The sequence below is a fragment of the Thalassophryne amazonica genome, chromosome 6 (genome assembly GCF_902500255.1).
Source record: "Thalassophryne amazonica chromosome 6, fThaAma1.1, whole genome shotgun sequence".
NCBI classification, from domain to species: domain Eukaryota; kingdom Metazoa; phylum Chordata; class Actinopteri; order Batrachoidiformes; family Batrachoididae; genus Thalassophryne; species Thalassophryne amazonica.
In genome coordinates, this window is record NC_047108.1 from 54,241,006 (window position 1) to 54,260,898 (window position 19,893).

Sequence of the window (19,893 nt, forward strand, 5' to 3'; positions counted from 1 at the left end):
TTTTGCTTTATGAAGTGATGCACAGCTTAAAGTTATTTAAATTAATGTATCACTCCCTAAAAGTTTAAATTTATTTTAATGGAGTGATTGGTATCACTCCATTAAAAAACACTCTGAAAACACTAACTTATTTAAACCAATGTATCACTGAATTTAAAAAAGAGGTGATTTTTTTTTTTTTTTTTTATGGAGTGATATGTTAGTTTGAAGGTTGAAGCACACAACAAGTCAGACTCCAGAAAAAAAAAATATATAATAATAATAATTATGACATTATCTGCTTTTTGTGAACATGCAGGAGAAATTTCTGGTATCACTCCAACAGCACAAAGCTCGGCATTTGGAAGCCCATAATACAACTCAACAACTCACTTATGGTGTCAAGCTTTTTCATAATTTAGACATCAAAAACACCTATGGACATAGTTTTAACAGAATCAAAGAAACTTCAACATGTTCACCACAGCAGTACCATAAAGTACTGCAATCTGCAGAATAAAGACACATTTATTTATCAGTACATTTTACCCAGAATGCATTGCATTGGTATGTTAATCATATGCATTTATTCAATCAGCTGTTTCCTGCCAGCCTTTCTCTCTGAGTTTATTGCTGCTGTGTTACCTCTTTTCTGTATTAGATGTTTAAATTCCTCATTGGTCTCCATTATAAGTGCTGCTTTACATTTTGCCATTGTGAATCCAGTTGATCTGTGTTTGACCTCATGGGCTGCCTATGAATGGCGCAATTAGTCTGTTTGGATGAACCTGTCTTGACTTAGTTTGATTGTGTGAATATGGCTTGGCCTTTATGGAACCACTTTACCTTCATTTCATTCATTTGTTATGGGCCTTTCACACTGAATCCGTCAGATGCGTCAAATGCGTCAAAAATTGGTCTAAAAAGCATTATTTTCAATGAGACGCGTTGCGTTTTAGATGCGTCAGATGCGTCGCGTCAAAAGCGACGCATCTGATGGGAGCGTGCATTGCCGCTTGTCAGCAGGCTGACAGAGTCAAAGTTCAATCCAATCCAACTTCCGACTTCCTGAGCTGTGACGTACCTTTGCGTTGTCCAATAGGAACGACGCGTCGGGCCAAAACACGGAAGACGGGTGGCAGAAACCACTGATCTCTACAAAATGGACGGTGCAGAAACCACTGATCTGTGCAAAACATACGTGTCACAGGACTCCTCATTTATGGAGCAGTTTGCTGAAGAAAAATCCTTCGAAATGTTTTTTGTTGTTGTTACCTCATTATTTCTGATTACTGTTAAAAAAAAAGTTTAGAACACTTGTAATTAAAATAGCTAAATAAATCAATAAATGGTTCTTTAGAAACCTTTTGTCTGTAAATTAAAACCACCTGTTATTTCAGATTATTTCATTTCTTGTTTAACATAAGGAACCTCGGACATTTATTTTTAGACAAAATAACATATAAATTTGTACATTTTTTTTTTAAGTCTGGTAGATTATATATATCTCATTTTAACCAGAAAAACAGACACTGTAAATAAATACATATGTTTATTATAAATGCAACAGGAAATAATTTAACAATGACTGCAGTGTGATTGTAAAGTAGGATTTCTTTGACCTAACCTCATGATGATTTATATATATATATATATATATATATATATATATATATATATATATATATATATATATATATAGTTATTTCAACTTGTAATTTCGCCAAAATATGTAATTGCCTTTAATGTTGCTATCAGGACAGAGTCATTTCTAAAATATGAATTTGAGCACAATGAGTGGAGAGCTTCTACCTGTGCAAATGTCTTTTGACTTTGATTTTGTGGACATTTTTAATGATCTGTTCATTTATTGTTAAAATATAAAATGAAACAGCTTTTTAAAATAAGAAAATAGTTGCTGTTCAAAGAGCATTTTATTTAGAAGCAGGTGATGTTCTGCTGGATTCCCGGGACCAGATGAAGGTCTCTTCTGCAGCTTTTAACTCTGGTGGTGTTGCTGAAAAGCAGAGATGTTTTCTTTCGACTGGACTTTGTGGTGTTCAGCTCATCAATGGAAGTTTGGTTGTCTGCACAGCAAATGTTCCTGATTGGGACAAATAAAAATATTTCTTTAAATATAAAGAAACACTAAACAGTTTATACGAGGTCTATTAGAAAAGTATCCGACCTTATTATTTTTTTTCAAAAACCATATGGATTTGAATCACGTGTGATTACATCAGACATGCTTGAACCCTCGTGGGCATGCGAGAGTTTTTTCACACCTGTCGGTTACGTCATTCACCTGTGGGCAGTCTTTGAGTGAGGAGTGGCCCACCCTCTCATCGATTTTTTCATTGTTTAGGAATGGCTCAGAGACTGCTGCTTTGTTTGATCAAAATTTTTTCAAAACTGTAAGGCACAACTGAGTGGACACCATTTGATAAATTCAGCTGGTTTTCGGTATAAATTTTAACGGCTGATGAGAGATTTTGGACTGGTAGTGTCGCTTTAAGGACGGCCCACAGCGCCTGACGGCGATCTGCGCTTCGAGGCGGCAGCGTCTCGCCGTTTCAAGTTGAAAACTTCCACATTTCAGGCTCTGTTCACCCAGTAAGTCGTCAGAGAACAGAGAACTTTCAGAAGTCGTCGGCATGAGGAGTTTATTCGGACATTCCATTGTTAACGGACATTTTGTAATGAAAGAACGTGCGGGCAGAGTCGCATGTCGGGCCGGACCCGACCGCGGGGGGTCGCGACAGGAAAAACACCTCCATTGGAAACCTTAACGGGCAAGTTGGAACATACCCAAGCTGTTAAACAATTTCTCAGTTACTCACTTGTTGAAAGCCATCAAAAGCCACCTGAATTTTGCAAATGGTTTTCAACACGGAGGTGTTTTTCCTGTCGCGGCGCACACAGATTCGCCGAGTCATCACGGAAACGACTCGGCGAATTTGCGCGCACGTCTTTCATTAAAAAATGTCAAACAGTGGAATGTCCGCATAAAGTCCTCATGCTGGCCTCTTCTGAATCTTCTCTGTTCTCTCACGACGTCCTGGGTGAATTAAGTCTTAAATTAGGATGTTTTCAGGTCGAAACAGGCAGACGACGGCGCCTGGAAGCGCTGCGCGACGTCCCGCTCCATAGGAAGTCCTTACAGTGACAGAAACACCCCATAATCTCTCATCAGTCGTTAAACTTTTCACCGAAAACCAGCTTAATTTCTCGAATAGTGTCCACTCGGATATTCCTCACAGGTCCAGAAAAAAATTTTGATAAAGCAACGCGCGTCGTCTCGAGCAGCGTGTGAAACAAAGGAATTCAGCCGAGAGGGCTGAACCACATCTCACTCAAGGCCTGCCCACAGGGAAATGACGTCACCGACACGCGTGAAAGAACTCACGCATGCGCACGAGGGTTCAAGCATGATTGGTGTAATCGCACGTCATTCAAATCCATATAGTTAAAAAAAATAAAAGTGTCGGTTTATTATCTAATAGACCTCGTATATTAAAAAAAGGGGAAAAAAGGGGGAAAAAAAATGATGGAAAAAACGCCCGAAAAAATAAGTTATTTAAAGTTGAGCTTTTGTGGTGTCTGAAAAAAGCTGTAGCTTTATTTGGTAAAAAATAAAAAGACTGAAACATTTAGAAATTAAAGTGTTCACTCAGATCAACTGTGCTAAAAAGCTACGCTAACGTTAGCCAATCATTAAACCTTCAAAGCAGTTCAGTAAACGTCACATTTTATTTTTACATTATTCTCACCTCGATAAAGCTGCAGAACTAAACTCCATTGGGCAAACTGGGACTTCGCATATATCCACAAAGTGGGAGATTTAGGACTGAGTGGGTTTGCTCCATCCCCCGGGCTGCCTGCCTCGCTCTGCCCAGTGATGATGCCTGAAGGCCGGCTTCTCCGTGCTGGTCGGCCCGCTGTTGCGGTTTGATCGATATCCCACCAAGTCGTCGATCCTCCCTCGGTCGGCGGTCACTCCGAGGGAGTGAAAAAAAAGCTTCTCCCAACAGGGTGATGGGAGAAGCGACGCGTCTGACGTCATGCGTCGGATGCATCGGATCTGTCGGATGCGTTTTCCGACGGATCCGACGGATTCCCATGCGTTGACGGATTGGCCTGACGGATTCAGTGTGAAAGGCCCATTAGGCTTATTCAAGTCAGGTGTTTCACATTAAGTGCCACTTTTCTGAGCTTGCTTCATGGAATGGGCCCCTGTACTCACCCGTCATTCTGCCATGGGGTGGTATATCATCTATATATTAAAAGTGCGCATGCGTGATTTTATTTCGTACGTTCAGTGTAAGTACATAATGTAACTGTACTGTAAATATATTACATGGATGACATAAGAAAGTGAAAACATTTATGTTCATTGGGGTTCATTTAAAAATCAAATTACAAAATAGAAGTAATAATAAAATAATAATAATGACAACAATAATAATAATAATAATGGCAATAATATTAATAATAATTATAATAATAATATTAATAATGTGTATCTGATAACAAGAACCTAAACAATTTATAAAATCATGAAGACAGTAAATTAACATTTAAAAAATTATGTAAACTTTGCTTAATTTATTACCACCCTTGAAAAATGTGAGCTACGCAATCTAGACCCTGTGGATCCCCACAGGCAACACATTAGTTTCTATACCATCTTAATCCAATAATAATAGTACTAGTAGAGGTGGTGGTGCTCTTGTTGTTGTTGCTGCTGCTGTTGTTATAGGCCCAATGTTCGCATGTGTGTAATAATTGGTTCTGAGTAGTTATGTTCATAAAAATAAAATGATGAATGGTCACCCATGATCAATCTGCTGTGAACATTCAGCAGATGAAGGGTTTAATTGGTCTTAATTTTGCACCATATGACTCAGATACTATCCAAAAAAAAAAAAAAAATCTTTCTATGTTTACACTTAGAGAGGCTTGGGAGCTGTTGGAGTTAGGTCTTTGTAAATTATTGGTGATCATGGCCAACTTGTTTTAGTTCACACGCACTGATGTGCCTGACACATCCATCGTGATGTGGAGGACTCTACAGTTTTACAATCACAGCAGACACTGAACAAAAAGCTTGAAGATAGGGCACAAGGACAGAAACACAGGTTCAGGATCACATGGAATTACACCCACAGAAAGATACATGCACACAAACAAACGTTCAAATCAACATGTTCAACCAGGTGGAACTGTCAAAACATGTCACCTTAAAATAAACACACACAGGCAGTCACATACAGACACACTAAACCATGCTCCCAGAAACACCTGGCATTGTGTCAATATGGAGATACTTCCTAGTTTTCTTGTTGAAAAGAAGATAAAAACGGGAATGAGGAGTGCTGAAAGGACCAACACCACGTATTATTTCATAAAGTGCCATTTAGTGCTTTGTGTTTCTCTGCTGCTCAAGGCTCATGCTATGAGTTGTAAACAACTCAGGCCTGGCACACATGAAGCAGTTTCCGAGAACAAAGGGATGGCCATGGTGTGGGTGTATCGGTGGGAAAAAAGTGATGTGTTTTATAAAAGTTTATGTGCTTCCAAAGGAATGTAAAGAGAAATTGTAAATGGACTGTGAATGTAGAGCTACAAAGTGCTTTGCAGTGATGCTTAACTTGCTCAGTCACACACATTCAGAATCAAACACACATGTGAATGGTGAATGTGAGTTAACCCTGTAAAGGGTTCATGCAGAATGGTCTGAATAAGAAATAACATCCAGTGAGCTGGGTGGTGTTGTTGCCTTGTTGATGGCAGAGGTTAGAGCAAAATCGACAGAATTTTGGGTGTCACAGATCACAAAGGCCATGTTTCTGATCGGATACAATTTGTTCAGCCAGAGATCAGATCATTTTTCAGATGAGCCCAAAAAAAAGAACAAATGCAGCTTTGTTTTATTCTTTTTAAAAATAAATTGAGTAATGAAAATAACAAACTTTTGTATATGGCCCTGAATGAAAACAATGTGTGTTTTACATAATATTTTAAAATGAAATACTTTGTTGTTATTTTAAATTGCAATGTGCACAGTATCAGTGAATGAAATATATCCTTTATCAAAATCATGAAAACTACCAAAAAAAAAAAAAAGAACAAGCAAAACTGATTTGAGCTTATAACTTCAAATTCTGTTTTTTTTTTCCACAAGAGATGAGGATGTGTTTATTGTCTGATGAGAAGGTAATAATAATTTCATTTTATAATCCTTTCTGGATAAATAATTCATTCATCCTACCCACAAGCAGATGCTCGGAAATTTATATTTTTCCAGAGATGTGTACTTTCAGCCTCCTCGGCTGTGCATGCACTTCGAGTGTGACGCTCAGTTCAGTAGACTCACAGCTGTACAGGGAAGAGATGACAACTCTTAATGTGAATGGAGACTCTTATTGCATTGACCCTGTTTGTAGCGGAGCACAAGACTATACAAGCTCCATGAGCACGCAGTGACAGCAGTAGCTAATCAAAATTAGTGCTGTTATCACATTAAAAACAAGTCACCACGACACTAAATCACACTTATGCAAATTCTGCAATTAATCCGTGGCTCACATGCATTGTGAACCATGGGGGGAGTCTGTACGGATCACAGATCAGCTATGATCCATTACATAGGGACGTAACATAACCAGGTGCCTCCAGGTGCCTGCTGCACAGAGTACATAGTACTGCTTTTTTTGCATTTCTATTGGATTTCGTAGAGTAAACATAAATTGATGACGTAGAACACATCTTCCACCATGTCCTCTTGTTCGATTTATTCAATGTGATGGAGAAGTTTATACGATTTACATCCCAAAGTAGACATCACCTAAGTCATCCTTCAGTTGCCAAAGGCAAGTAAGTTTGTGGCCAAGCTGTAGAATAATGAGATGAGCAAAATGCATTGAGTGGCCGTCATCTGCCTCTGCATTGTTATTTACCATACCATTATGCTCTCAAAGGTTTGCATTCATTTATTATGCCATTATACCTAAGTGTCTCCTTCTCTGGTAGTGCTGCCATTCATTGTTCACTATACTGGTTAATTAATTGATCAATAATCCATTAATTAATAATTAGATTAATATCTAGGTTACTGCAGTAAATTACCCACCATGTCCCCATTGTATTCTAAGTTTCATTCAATTATCTTGAGAAATAAGGAGGATGTGGTCATTTTCCTGTCTCAGCTATATGCGATCACACTTTTGTCTCATTCTAATGGAAAAGCAATAGGGATGAATGGCCATTTATGAACACACTAAAAGATTCATATTTTCCTTCTTTCTCAACCAAATTTAACAATTTTGCTGTCATTTTCTTTGTTCTGTCAACCTCTACCCAGTGAAATAGGTTTTGTGTTACACTGAGACACTTTGATTTTTTTGTCACGTACCTACTTTCACCACGAGCCAGAATGGATCGAGCTGACAGAAGACAAAGATTGTCCAGTGATCTGGGTCTCTGTGTGTGGATGGTTGCGTGTTTGTGGCCGTCACTACAATTTGGTTTTTGGGTGGTCTTAAGGGGATTAACACTGTCGTGTCCTAGATTAGGGTATGGATGCTCACTAATTAGACAACAGACTGTTTCCGTCACTGTTTGTTCATGTGTGGTTGTTTGTCATGGTATGTTGTACGGTTGGGGTCCCGTCTCCTCGGTGTCTCACGTCACAGTTATTGTCTTCACCACTCGTCTCTCGTTCTTGTCTGTCTTTGTGTTGTTTTAGTGGTTGGCCCTTCCAGATAGAAGTTGTCGGTTGGCTTTTAGTAGGATGTTGTAGGCTGATCGGGAAGGGCGGATGGGGGTCACACACACACCACATACCTTCTGTCTTGCAAGAATAAATTGCATATATGGGTATTAATGTTCATAAATGGTTCTGCCAGCGTGGCATTTACCATTACTATATATACAGACAGGGGGAAAAAAAAAAGATCGGAAAAAAAAATGCTGCTTGGTCTGACCAGTCTGGATTTCTGCTGCACAATTCAAATGGAGGGCCAGAATTTGCCACAAATAAGATGAAAGCATGGATTCATCCTTCACAGCAAAAATCACCACTGTTAAATTAACACTGATAGTGTTAAGTTAACAATTCAGGCTGGTGGTTGTGGTGTAAAGATGCAACAACTGCATGATGATATTACTGTATAACAATATGGAAAGGATTGCTCTGATGAATGTTTTTACCATCTTGTTGACTCTATGCCATGACAAATTCATGCCATTCTGAAGCTACTGGTAAGATCTACTTAAGGAAGGATGTCTCACATTCAGTCATTCATTTTATACTTTTGTTTTGTTTTTTTGTTTTTGTTTTTTGTTGTTTTTACGACATATTGTAGAAATTAGTTTTCAGTGTGAGTTAAAGGGACATTATTTTAGAAATTTTAATATAAAGAAGCCTGAATCCAGACATGTAACAGCTCAAGTGTTCGCAAACCTCTGAACAGCACTGTGTTTAGTGCAACCCCAGTTCCATTGAAGTTGGGACGTTGTGTAAAATGTAAATAAAAACAGAATACAATGCTTTGCAAATCCTCTTCAACCTATATTCAATTAAATACACCACAAAGACAAGATATTTAATGATCAAAATGATAAACTTTATTGTTTTTGTGCAAATATTTGCTCATTTTGAAATGGATGCCTGCAACACGTTTCAAAAAAGCTGGGACAGTGGTATGTTTACCACTGTGTTACATCACCTTTCCTTCTAACAACACTCAATAAGCGTTTGGGAACTGAGGACACTAATTGTTGAAGCTTTGTAGGTGGAATTCTTTCCCATTCTTGCTTGATGGGCGACTTCAGTTTTTCAACAGTCCGGGGTCTCCGTTGTCACATTTTGCACTTCATAATGCGCCACACATTTTCAATGGGCAACAGGTCTGGACTGCAGGCAGGCCAGTCTAGTACCTGCACTATTTCACAACGAAGCCACGCTGTTGTAACACGTGTAGAATGTGGCTTGGCATTATCTTGCTGAAATAAGCAGGGACGTCCCTGAAAAAGACGTTGCTTGGATGGCAGCATGTGTTGCTCCAAAACCTGAATGTACCTTATAGCATTGATGGTGCCATCACAGATGTGTAATTTGCCTATGCCATGGGCACTAACACATCCCCATACCATCATAGATGCTGGCTTTTGAACTTTGTGCTGGTAACATTCTGGATGGTCTTTTTGGTTTGTTTTGTCCGGAGGACACGGCATCCATGATTTCCAAAAACAATATGAAATGTGGACTCATCATACCACAACACACTTTTCAACTTTGCATCTGTCCATTTCAAATGAGCTCGGGCCCAGAGGCGGCGGCGGTGTTTCTGGATGTTGTTGATGTATGGCTTTCACTTTGCATGATAGAGTTTTAACTAGGGATGTCCCGATCCGATCACATGATCGGAAATCGGGCCCGATCACGTGGTTTCAGACTTGATTGAAATCGGACGTTGCATCCCGATCAGGAATCCGATATAGATGTTATCCTCATTATTTTGATCAGTGCTATTTCAAGATCATTATTGCAGATTAATGGGCCTTTCACACGTCGGAAGCATCAGAGGCGTCAATAATCGGTCTATAAAAAGCATTATTTTCAATGAGACGCATTGCTTTTTAGAGGCGTCATAAAGCATCGCGTCAAAAGCCGAGCTAAAGCGACGTTTCTGACGGGAGCGCATATTGCCGCTTGCCGGCAGGCTGACGTAGTCAAAGTTCAACCCAATCTTTTTTTTAATTTCATTATTATTATTATTATTATTATTATTATTTTATTTTATTGAACAAAAGAAAAAACATAAGTTCAACCCAATCCAACTTTTGACGCTCTGAGCTGTGACATCCAATAGGAACGACGCATCGGGCCAAAACACGGGACACTAGTGGCAGAAACCACTGATCTGAACACTTGTAATTAAAATAGCTAAATCAATAAATGGTTCTTTAGAAACCTTCATCTGTAAATTAAAACCACCTGTTATTTCAGATGAGATAATTTCTTGTTTAACATAAGGAACCTTTCTGTGTAGGCTCTCAGTTGTCCAGGTGGTTTCCATAGTAGAGAAGCTTGAATCTTCGACTGGACTGGGTTGCTTGAAGCGAGGACGTTTCACTTCAAATCGCAGAAGCTTCCTCAGCTAAAATTCTTGCTCTGGTAGTCTGACTTCTGTCTTGACTCTTGTAGAGAAGAATAAACAGAAGCCACAAAAAGCTGGAGTTTTAAACCTAACCAGACCCCTCCTACCGAGAGACAGACTATGGGCTAGTGACTAAACAATAGCTCTCATTGGCACCTATTGTGCTCTAGTTAGCACCCTCCTAATGACAGGGCAGCTGTCCCTCCTAATGATGGGACGGATACCTCTCCTGATGGCTCCCTTGACGACTCTGCTGATGACGTGAATGACTCATTACCATGAACAAAAGACTGAAACTGCTTTGACCTGAGTACCCCACTGTAAACAGGGGACAAAGCATGTCTCAGAACCCCTCCCGGTTAAGGCTGGGTTTCAACTGTTTCACCTAGAATGCCTCCTTGACCCCTCTCTCAAACCATTTCTTCTCTCTGGCTAAGATTTTAACTTCCTTGTCCTCAAATGTGTGGTTAGTGTCTTTAAGGTGGAGATGAACTGCAGACTGAGGTCCACTGGTGCCCTCTTTGCGGTGCTGGTATAGCCTTTTGTGTAAAGGTTGCTTAGTCTCACCTATGTAGTGTTCGTTACAGTTTTCCTGACATCTGATAGAATACATTACATTGCTCTGTTTGTAACTAGGGATCCTGTCCTTAGGGTGAACTAATTTCTGTCTCAAGGTGTTAACTGGTTTAAAGTAAACTGGGATTTTGTGCTGTCTGAAGATCCTCTGTAGTTTTTCCCCTACTCCTGCTAAATAAGGGAGAGACACTCTTCTTCTTCTTGTCTCCGTCTCCTGTCTATCTGGTCTCTTTGTTCTCTGGGACTTCTGCACTTTGTCCAGGGACCATCATGGGTACCCACATACTGTGAGGGCTTTCCGGACAAGTTGTTGTTCTTTAGCCCTTCCCTCTGCAGTTGTGGGCACCTGTAGGGCTCTGTGTTGAAGAGTCCTCATCATCCCGAGCTTGTGTTCAAGGGGGTGGTTTGAGCCAAAGAGCAGATATTGGTCAGTGTGAGTGGGTTTTCTGTAAACCCCTGTCTGGAGCTGCCTGTTCTCTCCAATCGTAACATCACAGTCCAAGAATGCTAAATGGTTTTCTGGCATCCTCACGTGTGAACTTGATATTGGAGTCCACCGAGTTGATGTGTTCTGTAAAGTCCTCAGCCTCGTGTTGCTTGATTTTAACCCATGTGTCATCGACATATCTGAACCAGTGACTGGGAGAGATGCCCGTGAAAGACGTCAAGGCTGTCTTCTCCACTCGCTCCATGTACAGATTGGCCACAATGGGGGATAACGGAGACCCCATCGCACAACCATGGATCTGCCTGTAGTAATTCCCCCTAAACAGGAAATACCCAAAACCCCAGTCCAGTCGAAGATTCAAGCTTCTCTACTATAAAGAACCTTGGACATTTATTTTTAGACAAATAAAATAACATGGAAATTTGTACATTTTTTAAGTCTGGTAGATTATTACTTTATTGTTCATGCTACCTCAAGGAGAAGTGCACTGTTTAAGTGATAAATAATAAAATAAGGTGATTAAAATGAAAATATTATATATACTCAACAAAAATATAAACGCAACACTTTTGGTTTTGCTCCCATTTTGTATGAGATGAACTCAAAGATCTAAAACTTTTTCCACATACACAATATCACCATTTCCCTCAAATATTGTTCACAAACCAGTCTAAATCTGTGATAGTGAGCACTTCTCCTTTGCTGAGATAATCCATCCCACCTCACAGGTGTGCCATATCAAGATGCTGATTAGACACCATGATTAGTGCACAGGTGTGCCTTAGACTGTCCACAATAAAAGGCCACTCTGAAAGGTGCAGTTTTATCACACAGCACAATGCCACAGATGTTGCAAGATTTGAGGGAGCATGCAATTGGCATGCTGACAGCAGGAATGTCAACCAGAGCTGTTGCTCGTGTATTGAATGTTCATTTCTCTACCATAAGCCATCTCCAAAGGTGTTTCAGAGAATTTGGCAGTACATCCAACCAGCCTGACATGGGAGCAAATCCAAAACCAAAAGTGTTGCATTTATATTTTTGTTGAGTGTATTTAGCATTTGTTCATTGTTGATTCAGTTTTTAAAATATCGGATCGGGACTCGGTATCAGCAGATACTCAAAATCAGATGACTCGGAATCGGATCGGGGACAAAAAAACCTGATCGGGACATCCCTAGTTTTAACTTGCACTTGTAGATGTAGCGACAAACTGTGTTAACTGACAGTGGTTTTCTGAAGTGTTGCTGAGCCCACGTGGTAAGATCCTTTACATACATGAACTGTAGATGATGGAATCCCTAAATTCCTTGCAATTGAACATTGAGAAACATTGTTCTTAAACTGTTGGACTATTTTTTCACGCAGTTGTTCACAAACTGGTGATCCTCACTCCATATTTGCTTGTGAATGGCTGAGCCTTTTGGGGATGCTCCTTTTATACTCAATCATGACACACACCTGTTTCCAGTTAGGTGTTCTTTGAGCATTCATCAACTTTCCCAGTCTTTTGTTGCCCTGTCCCAACTTTTTTGAAATGTGTTTGTTGGGAAGGTGTCGTGACACGGACCCACAACAGGGGGCGTTAATGAACGGACAATGGATAAGCCAAAAAGTAACAATTTAATGTTGTGAATCGCACAACGAAATACAGACAATAACAATATTGTGGATTGTCAATTATGCACAAGGTGACGTGTGGGCAGGCTCGAAGATAGAAGACGTCTGGCGAGAGAAGAGCCGGATCACACACAGCTTCCACCACCAACGGATCTGAAGAACACCGGAGCCGCCAAGCCCTGCGCCCCAGGTGGCCACTGTCTTCAGCAGTCAGACCCGGTACTGCTGGCAGAAACAGAAACAGTTAGTGGTGGGTGTGTGAATACACACCCAGCAATCTTACGGTGTTTGATTCCTCCAGGAGGGAAAACCTCCACCTCCAATCACACACTCATGCAGCTCCTGTCTAACCACTTATCTGGTTGGGGTGTGAAGCGAAGCCGTCGCTGATCACACCAAACGCCAGTCCCACAGATAAGGCAAACACCACAGGAAAACGGCTGCAAAAGAAGTTCAGACTATTATTCAATGTTTTGTTCAGCAGAGAAAATTACCTGAATGGTAGCTGATTTCTCGGCGGGGAGGTGGAGTTGCAGTCCGGCTTTTATGGAGGATGAAGTTGATGAGTGACAGCTGGTGTTGATGATGTGTGACAGCTGTCACTCCAGTAGTTCCGACGCCCTCTCGTGCTTGAAGCCCGCACTCCAAGCAGGGCGCCATCTGGTGGTGGTGGGCCAGCAGTACCTCCTCTTCAGCGGCCCACACAACAGGACCCCCCCCTCAACGGGCGCCTCCTGGTGCCCGGCCTGGCTTGTCCGGGTGACAATTGTAGAAATCGGCCAGGAGGGCCGGGTCCAGGATGAAGCTCCTCTTCACTCAGGAGCGTTCTTCGGGTTCATACCCCTCCCAGTCCACCAGATACTGGAACCCCCGACCCTTACGACGGACGTCCAGGAGCCGACGCATCGGTCCATGCCGGCTCCCCGTCGATGATCCGGGCAGGAGGCGGTGCAGGTCCAGGGGTGCAGAGTGGTGAGGTGTGATGGGGTTTGAGACGTGACACGTGGAAAACCGGGTGGATCCGCAGTGAAGCTGGCAGCTTTAGCTTCACTGCGGCCGGACTGAGGACCTTGAGGATGGGAAATGGTCTGATAAACCGGTCCTTGAGTTTCTGTGACTCCACTTGCAGCGGGATGTCCTTGGTTGATAACCACACCTCCTGCCCAGGCTGGTATGCAGGGGCCGGGGAACGCCGGCGATCTGCATGGGCCTTGGCCCTCGTCCGGGCCTTCAACAGGGCAGAACGGGCGGGCCGCCACACCCGGCGGCACCTCCTGAGGTGGGCCTGGACCGAGGGCACACCGACCTCTCCCTCCACAAGCGGGAACAATGGGGGCTGATACCCCAAACACACCTCAAACGGGGAGAGGCCGGTGGCAGATGACACTTGGCTGTTGTGGGCGTACTCGATCCAGGCCAGATGGGCGCTCCAGGCCATCGGGTGCGCGGAGGTTACGCAGCGGAGGGCCTGCTCCAGCTCCTGGTTAGCCCGCTCTGCCTGTCCATTTGTCTGAGGGTGATACCCGGACGAGAGACTCACGGTGGCCCCCAGTTGCCTGCAGAAGCTCCTCCAAACCTGGGAGGAGAACTGAGGACCACGATCCGAGACGATGTCCGCTGGTATCCCATGCAGACGCACGACGTGGTGGACCAGGAGGTCTGCTGTCTCCTGGGCCGTAGGGAGCTTCGGGAGGGCCACGAAGTGGGCCGCCTTAGAGAACCGGTCCACTATCGTGAGGATGGTGGTGTTGCCCTGGGACGGTGGGAGGCCCGTGACAAAGTCCAGGCCGATGTGGGACCAGGGGCGGTGAGGCACCGGTAGGGGCTGGAGGAGTCTCGAAGTCCTCTTGTGGTCGGCCTTGCCCCTGGCACAGGTGGTACAGGCCTGGACGTAGTCCCGGACATCGGCCTCCATAGACGCCCACCAGAAGCACTGCTGGACCACTGCCATGGTTCTGCACACCCCAGGATGACAGGAGAGCTTGGAACCATGACAGAAGTCCAAAACCACAGCTCTGGCCTCTGGTGGGACGTACAGTTTGTTCCTCGGGCCGGTCCCCGGGTCCAGGTTCCGTGTCAGGGCCTCCCGGACGGTCTTCTCCACGTCCCAGGTGAGGGTGGTCATGACAGTGGACTCGGGGATGATGGTCTCTGTTGGGTCCGACAACTCGGCCTTGGCTTCCTCTTCGTGCACCCGGGACAGGGCATCCGATCGTTCGTTCTTGGTCCCGGGGTGGTATGTAATCTGGAAGTCAAAGCGCCCGAAGAACAGTGACCAGCAGGCTTGCCTGGGGTTCAGCCGCTTGGCGGTCCGGATGTACTCCAGGTTCCGATGGTCAGTGAAAACCGTGAAGGGCACCGTCGCTCCCTCCAACAGGTGTCTCCACTCTTCAAGAGCCTCCTTCACCGCCAGGAGTTCCCGATTGCCGACGTCATAATTCCTCTCAGCCGGGATCAACCTGCGGGAAAAATAGGCACAAGGGTGGAGAACCTTATCGGACTCCCTTCTTTGGGACAGCACGGCTCCTATCCCTGAGTCAGAGACATCCACTTCCACTGTGAACTGGCGATTAGGATCAGGCTGCACCAGAACTGGTGCAGACGAGAACCGGCGTTTCAGCTCCCTAAACGCGGCTTCGCACCGATCCGACCAGGTGAAGGGGACCTTAGTGGAGGTCAGGGCTGTCAGGGGGCTAACAACCTGACTGTAGCCCTTAATGAACCTCCAGTAGAAATTTGCAAAGCCGAGGAACTGTTGCAGCTTCCTACGGCTTGTTGGTTGGGGCCAATCTCTCACCGCCGCAACCTTGGCCGGATCAGGGGCGACGGAGTTGGAGGAGATGATGAACCCCAGGAAGGACAAAGAAGTGCGGTGGAACTCGCACTTCACGCCCTTCACAAACAGCCGGTTCTCCAACAACCGCTGCAGGACCTGACGTACATGCTGGACATGAGTCTCAGGGTCCGGAGAAAAGATGATTATGTCGTCTAGATATACGAAGACAAACCGATGCAGGAAGTCCCGCAAGACGTCATTAACCAATGCTTGGAACGTCGCGGGGGCATTTGTGAGGCCGAACGGCATGACCAGGTACTCAAAGTGACCTAAGGGGGTGTTAAATGCCGTCTTCCACTCGTCTCCCTTCCGCATCCGAACCAGGTGGTACGCATTCCTAAGATCGAGTTTGGTGAATATTTGGGCTCCATGCAGGGGTGTGAACACCGAATCCAACAGAGGTAATGGGTATCGATTGCGAACCGTAATCTCGTTCAGCCCTCTGTAATCGATGCATGGACGGAGTCCGCTGTCCTTCTTACCCACAAAAAAGAAACCCGCGCCCATCGGGGAGGTGGAGTTCCGGGTCAACCCGGCAGCTAAGGAGTCCCAGATGTAGGTCTCCAATGATTCGCGTTTCGGACGTGAGAGGTTGTACAGCCTGCTGGACGGATACTCAGCGCCCGGGATCAAATCGATAGCGCAATCGTGCGGTCGGTGTGGGGGAAGGGCGAGTGCCAGATCTTTGCTGAAGACGTCAGCAAGATCGTGGTACTCCTCCGGTACCGCCGTCAGATTGGGGGGGACTTTGACCTCCTCTTTAGCTGTCACACCGGGTGAAACCGAGGATCCTAAACATTCCCGGTGGCAGGTTTCGCTCCATTGCGTCACAACCCCAGACGGCCAATCAATCCGGGGATTGTATTTCAACACCCATGGAAAACCCAAAATCACTCGGGAGGTAGAAGGTGTTACATAAAACACAATCTCCTCCCTGTGATTCCCAGACACAACCAATGTCACGGGCTGTGACTGGTGTGTGATTAATGGAAGAAGAGTGCCATCTAGTGCCCGTACCTTCAAAGGTGAAGGCAGAGCCACCAGAGGGAGCCCTACTTCCGTTGCCCATCTGCTGTCCAGCAGATTCCCTTCTGACCCCGTGTCTACAAGTGCTGGGGCGTGAAGGGTTAACTCCTCACTAAGGATCGTGACTGGGATTCATGCGGATCTACGGGGCTTCCCCGCGTGCGTGTTATGGCCCACCCTTAGCCCAGTTTCTAAGGACGGGCGTTGTAGTTTGACCGTTTGGGGCAGTTCCTCTGTATATGACCGCTAGAGCCACAGAAAAAACACTCCCCGCGGGCCAGCCTCCTTTTTCTGTCGTTTGGTTTCACTTTGGCCCTGCTCGTGTCCATAGCTTCGTCAGCAGGGGGAGCTGTTGCCACACGGGGCCCTCTGGCTGTGGAGCGTGGGGACGACGTCACCCTTTCAGACCCGGAAGGAAGAGGGACGGCTCGTGCCCGGTCACGCCCCTGCCCTGCTCCCGACGGTGTTCCTCTAAGCGGTTGTCTAAGCGTATAACCAGGTCGACAAGCCCGTCAAAATCCCGCGGTTCCTCTTTAGCCAGCAGATGCTCCTTCAGGACCGGAGACAGTCCGTTTATGAAGGCGGCGCGGAGTGCAACGGTATTCCAGCCGGACCTCGCAGCCGCGATGCGGAAGTCGACTGCATACTTGGCTGCCCCTGTCTCTTTGACAGTAGCACGCTCGAAGCGGTCTCGCCTCTATTGGGATGATCAAAAACCTGTTTGAACTCCCTTACAAACCCAGTGTATGATGTTAGGAGCCGTGAGTTCTGCTCCCAGAGCGCCGTAGCCCAGGCGCGTGCCTCTCCTCGAAGCAGATTAATGACATAAGCCACCCGGCTAGCGTCTGATGCGTACATGACGGGACGCTGTGCAAAGACGAGCGAACACTGCATTAGGAAGTCCGCGCACGTCTCGACACAACCTCCGTACGGCTCCGGAGGGCTTATGTATGCTTCAGGGGACGGTGGGGGGGGTCATTGAACGACCAGTGGAACATCTGTGTCTGACATGGGACCAGCAGGAGGAGGTGCTGCAGCAGCACTTTGATCGCGCGCCTCCACCCTGACGGTGAGAGCCTCCATCCTCCGATTGAGAATAACATTCTGCTCGGTTACCAAATCCAACCGAGCAGTGAAAGAGGTTAGAATTTGCTGCAGCTCACCTAACACGCCTCCTGCTGGCGCCTGTGCACCTCGCTCTTCCATTGGCTGTTCAAGCTCTGGTTGACGCCCCTCGGGATCCATGACATTGGCCGAGAAATCCTGTTGGGAAGGTGTCGTGACACGGACCCACAACAGGGGGCGTTAATGAATGGACAATGGATAAGCCAAAAAGTAACAATTTAATGTTGTGAATCGCACAACGAAATACAGACAATAACAATCTTACGGTGTTTGATTCCTCCAGGAGGGAAAACCTCCACCTCCAATCACACACTCGTGCAGCTCCTGTCTAACCAATTATCTGGTTGGGGTGTGAAGCGAAGCCGTCGCTGATCACACCAAACGCCAATCTCACAGATAAGGCAAACACCACAGGAAAACGGCTGCAAAAGAAGTTGACTATTACTCAATGTTTTGTTCATCAGAGAAAATTACCTGAATGGTAGCTGATTTCTTGGCGGGGAGGTGGAGTTGCAGTCCGGCTTTTATGGAGGATGAAGTTGATGAGTGACAGCTGGTGTTGATGATGTGTGACAGCTGTCACTCCAGTAGTTCCAACACTCTCTCGTGCTTGAAGCCCGCACTCCAAGCAGGGCGCCATCTGGTGGTGGTGGGCCAGCAGTACCTCCTCTTCAGCGGCCCACACAACAGTGTTGCAGGCATCCATTTCAAAATGAGCAAATATTTGCACAAAAACAACAAAGCCTATCAGTTTCATCATTAAATATCTTGTCTTTGTGGTGTATTCAATTGAATATAGGTTGAAGAGGATTTGCAAATCATTGTATTATTTTTTTAATTTACATTTTACACAACATCCCAACTTCATTAGAATTGGGGTTGTACTTTGACTACTTAAAGTTGGTTAGGCTTTCACATAGTCATCCTTGTACTGTATTTAAGACATAAGCCTCTCACAGACAATAGAATAACAATCGAGACCAAAAGTGTTTGCTTTTCCTTTGTAGTCTGCAGCTCAGGTGCACAGGCAAAATGTCTACCTTATTCTGACTACTGTGTGTGTTTGTGTTTGTGTGTGTGTACACATTTTCCCAGCTGTGCAGCTGAGATTACAGATGGCTCTCAGTACTTTGTGCTGTTGATGATCACAGATGGAGTGATATCTGATATGGTCCAGACCAAAGAGGCGGTGGTCAATGTGAGTAAACACATACACACACACACACACACACACACACATGCACGCACGCATGCATGCATGCGTAAACAAATTCACAAGACTGCCATACTAGACAGCAGTGCTTTTTCCCTTCAATTTATGTTATATGATATTTGTGAAACATTCAGCAGTAAATTTACCATGTGATTTATGGGAGATAAATCTATGGGGTTTAATTGGTGGGCAAATATCCTTTGGATTTCTAAGGAATAAGTTTCCTTGATTTTTTTGGATTAAAAATTTCTTGACATTGTGTGCACAAATCCATTGAAAGAACAGAAACTTTAAAGTGCTGGCCAAGACATATTTAAAAGAAAAGCATTTCTGAAGTTACTGTGAGTTACCCCAAGCTTTTTGAAAAGGTCTTTATAAGTTTCTTCAGCTCTGTCTTGCAAATGCACTAAATCTCAAACCAGGATGTTGTACCTAAAGGACCTGGGTTAACCCTAGTCTGAAGGTTTTTTTTTTTTTTTTTTGCATACCTTCAGTAATTCCCCTTTGAGGTACTTGCAGCCAGCCAGCGCTGTCCTCATGTCTGCATCACTTGCAGGTACGGGAGTTGGTTGTCTTGACAACAGGTGAAAAATGTTGTTTGTCTTCACAACAATGTGTGCACACGCAGGCCAGCTACAAACAGTTGGAACATGCATAGTTAAAGTAGTTGATAAAACACTCTTACTGCTATTGTTTCTGTATGACAACGTTGCTTTTTGTCCCACACATGGACGAGTCATCAGCGATACAAGGATGTTACGTTCAACTCGTTGGAGCTTTAGTTATTGATCCGTTCAGATATCGTCAACGTTCGTGCCAGATGTCGGACTTGGGAGGTTGGATGAAATTGGACGACAGTCAAACATAACGCTGACGTTACAGAATATACACAAATGATAAGGAACTA

General features: G+C 44.5%; 1 protein-coding gene across 1 annotated transcript in view; it reads left to right on the forward strand.

The window, feature by feature from the left end:
* LOC117512201 (copine-9-like) overlaps positions 1 to 19,893 on the forward strand; it is a 524,667-nt gene that overhangs the window by 468,570 nt on the left and 36,204 nt on the right. The window contains exon 18 of the mRNA XM_034172192.1: positions 18,869 to 18,971. Within this exon, the coding sequence (XP_034028083.1) occupies positions 18,869 to 18,971 (103 nt within the window). The remainder of the gene's footprint in view (positions 1 to 18,868; positions 18,972 to 19,893) is intronic.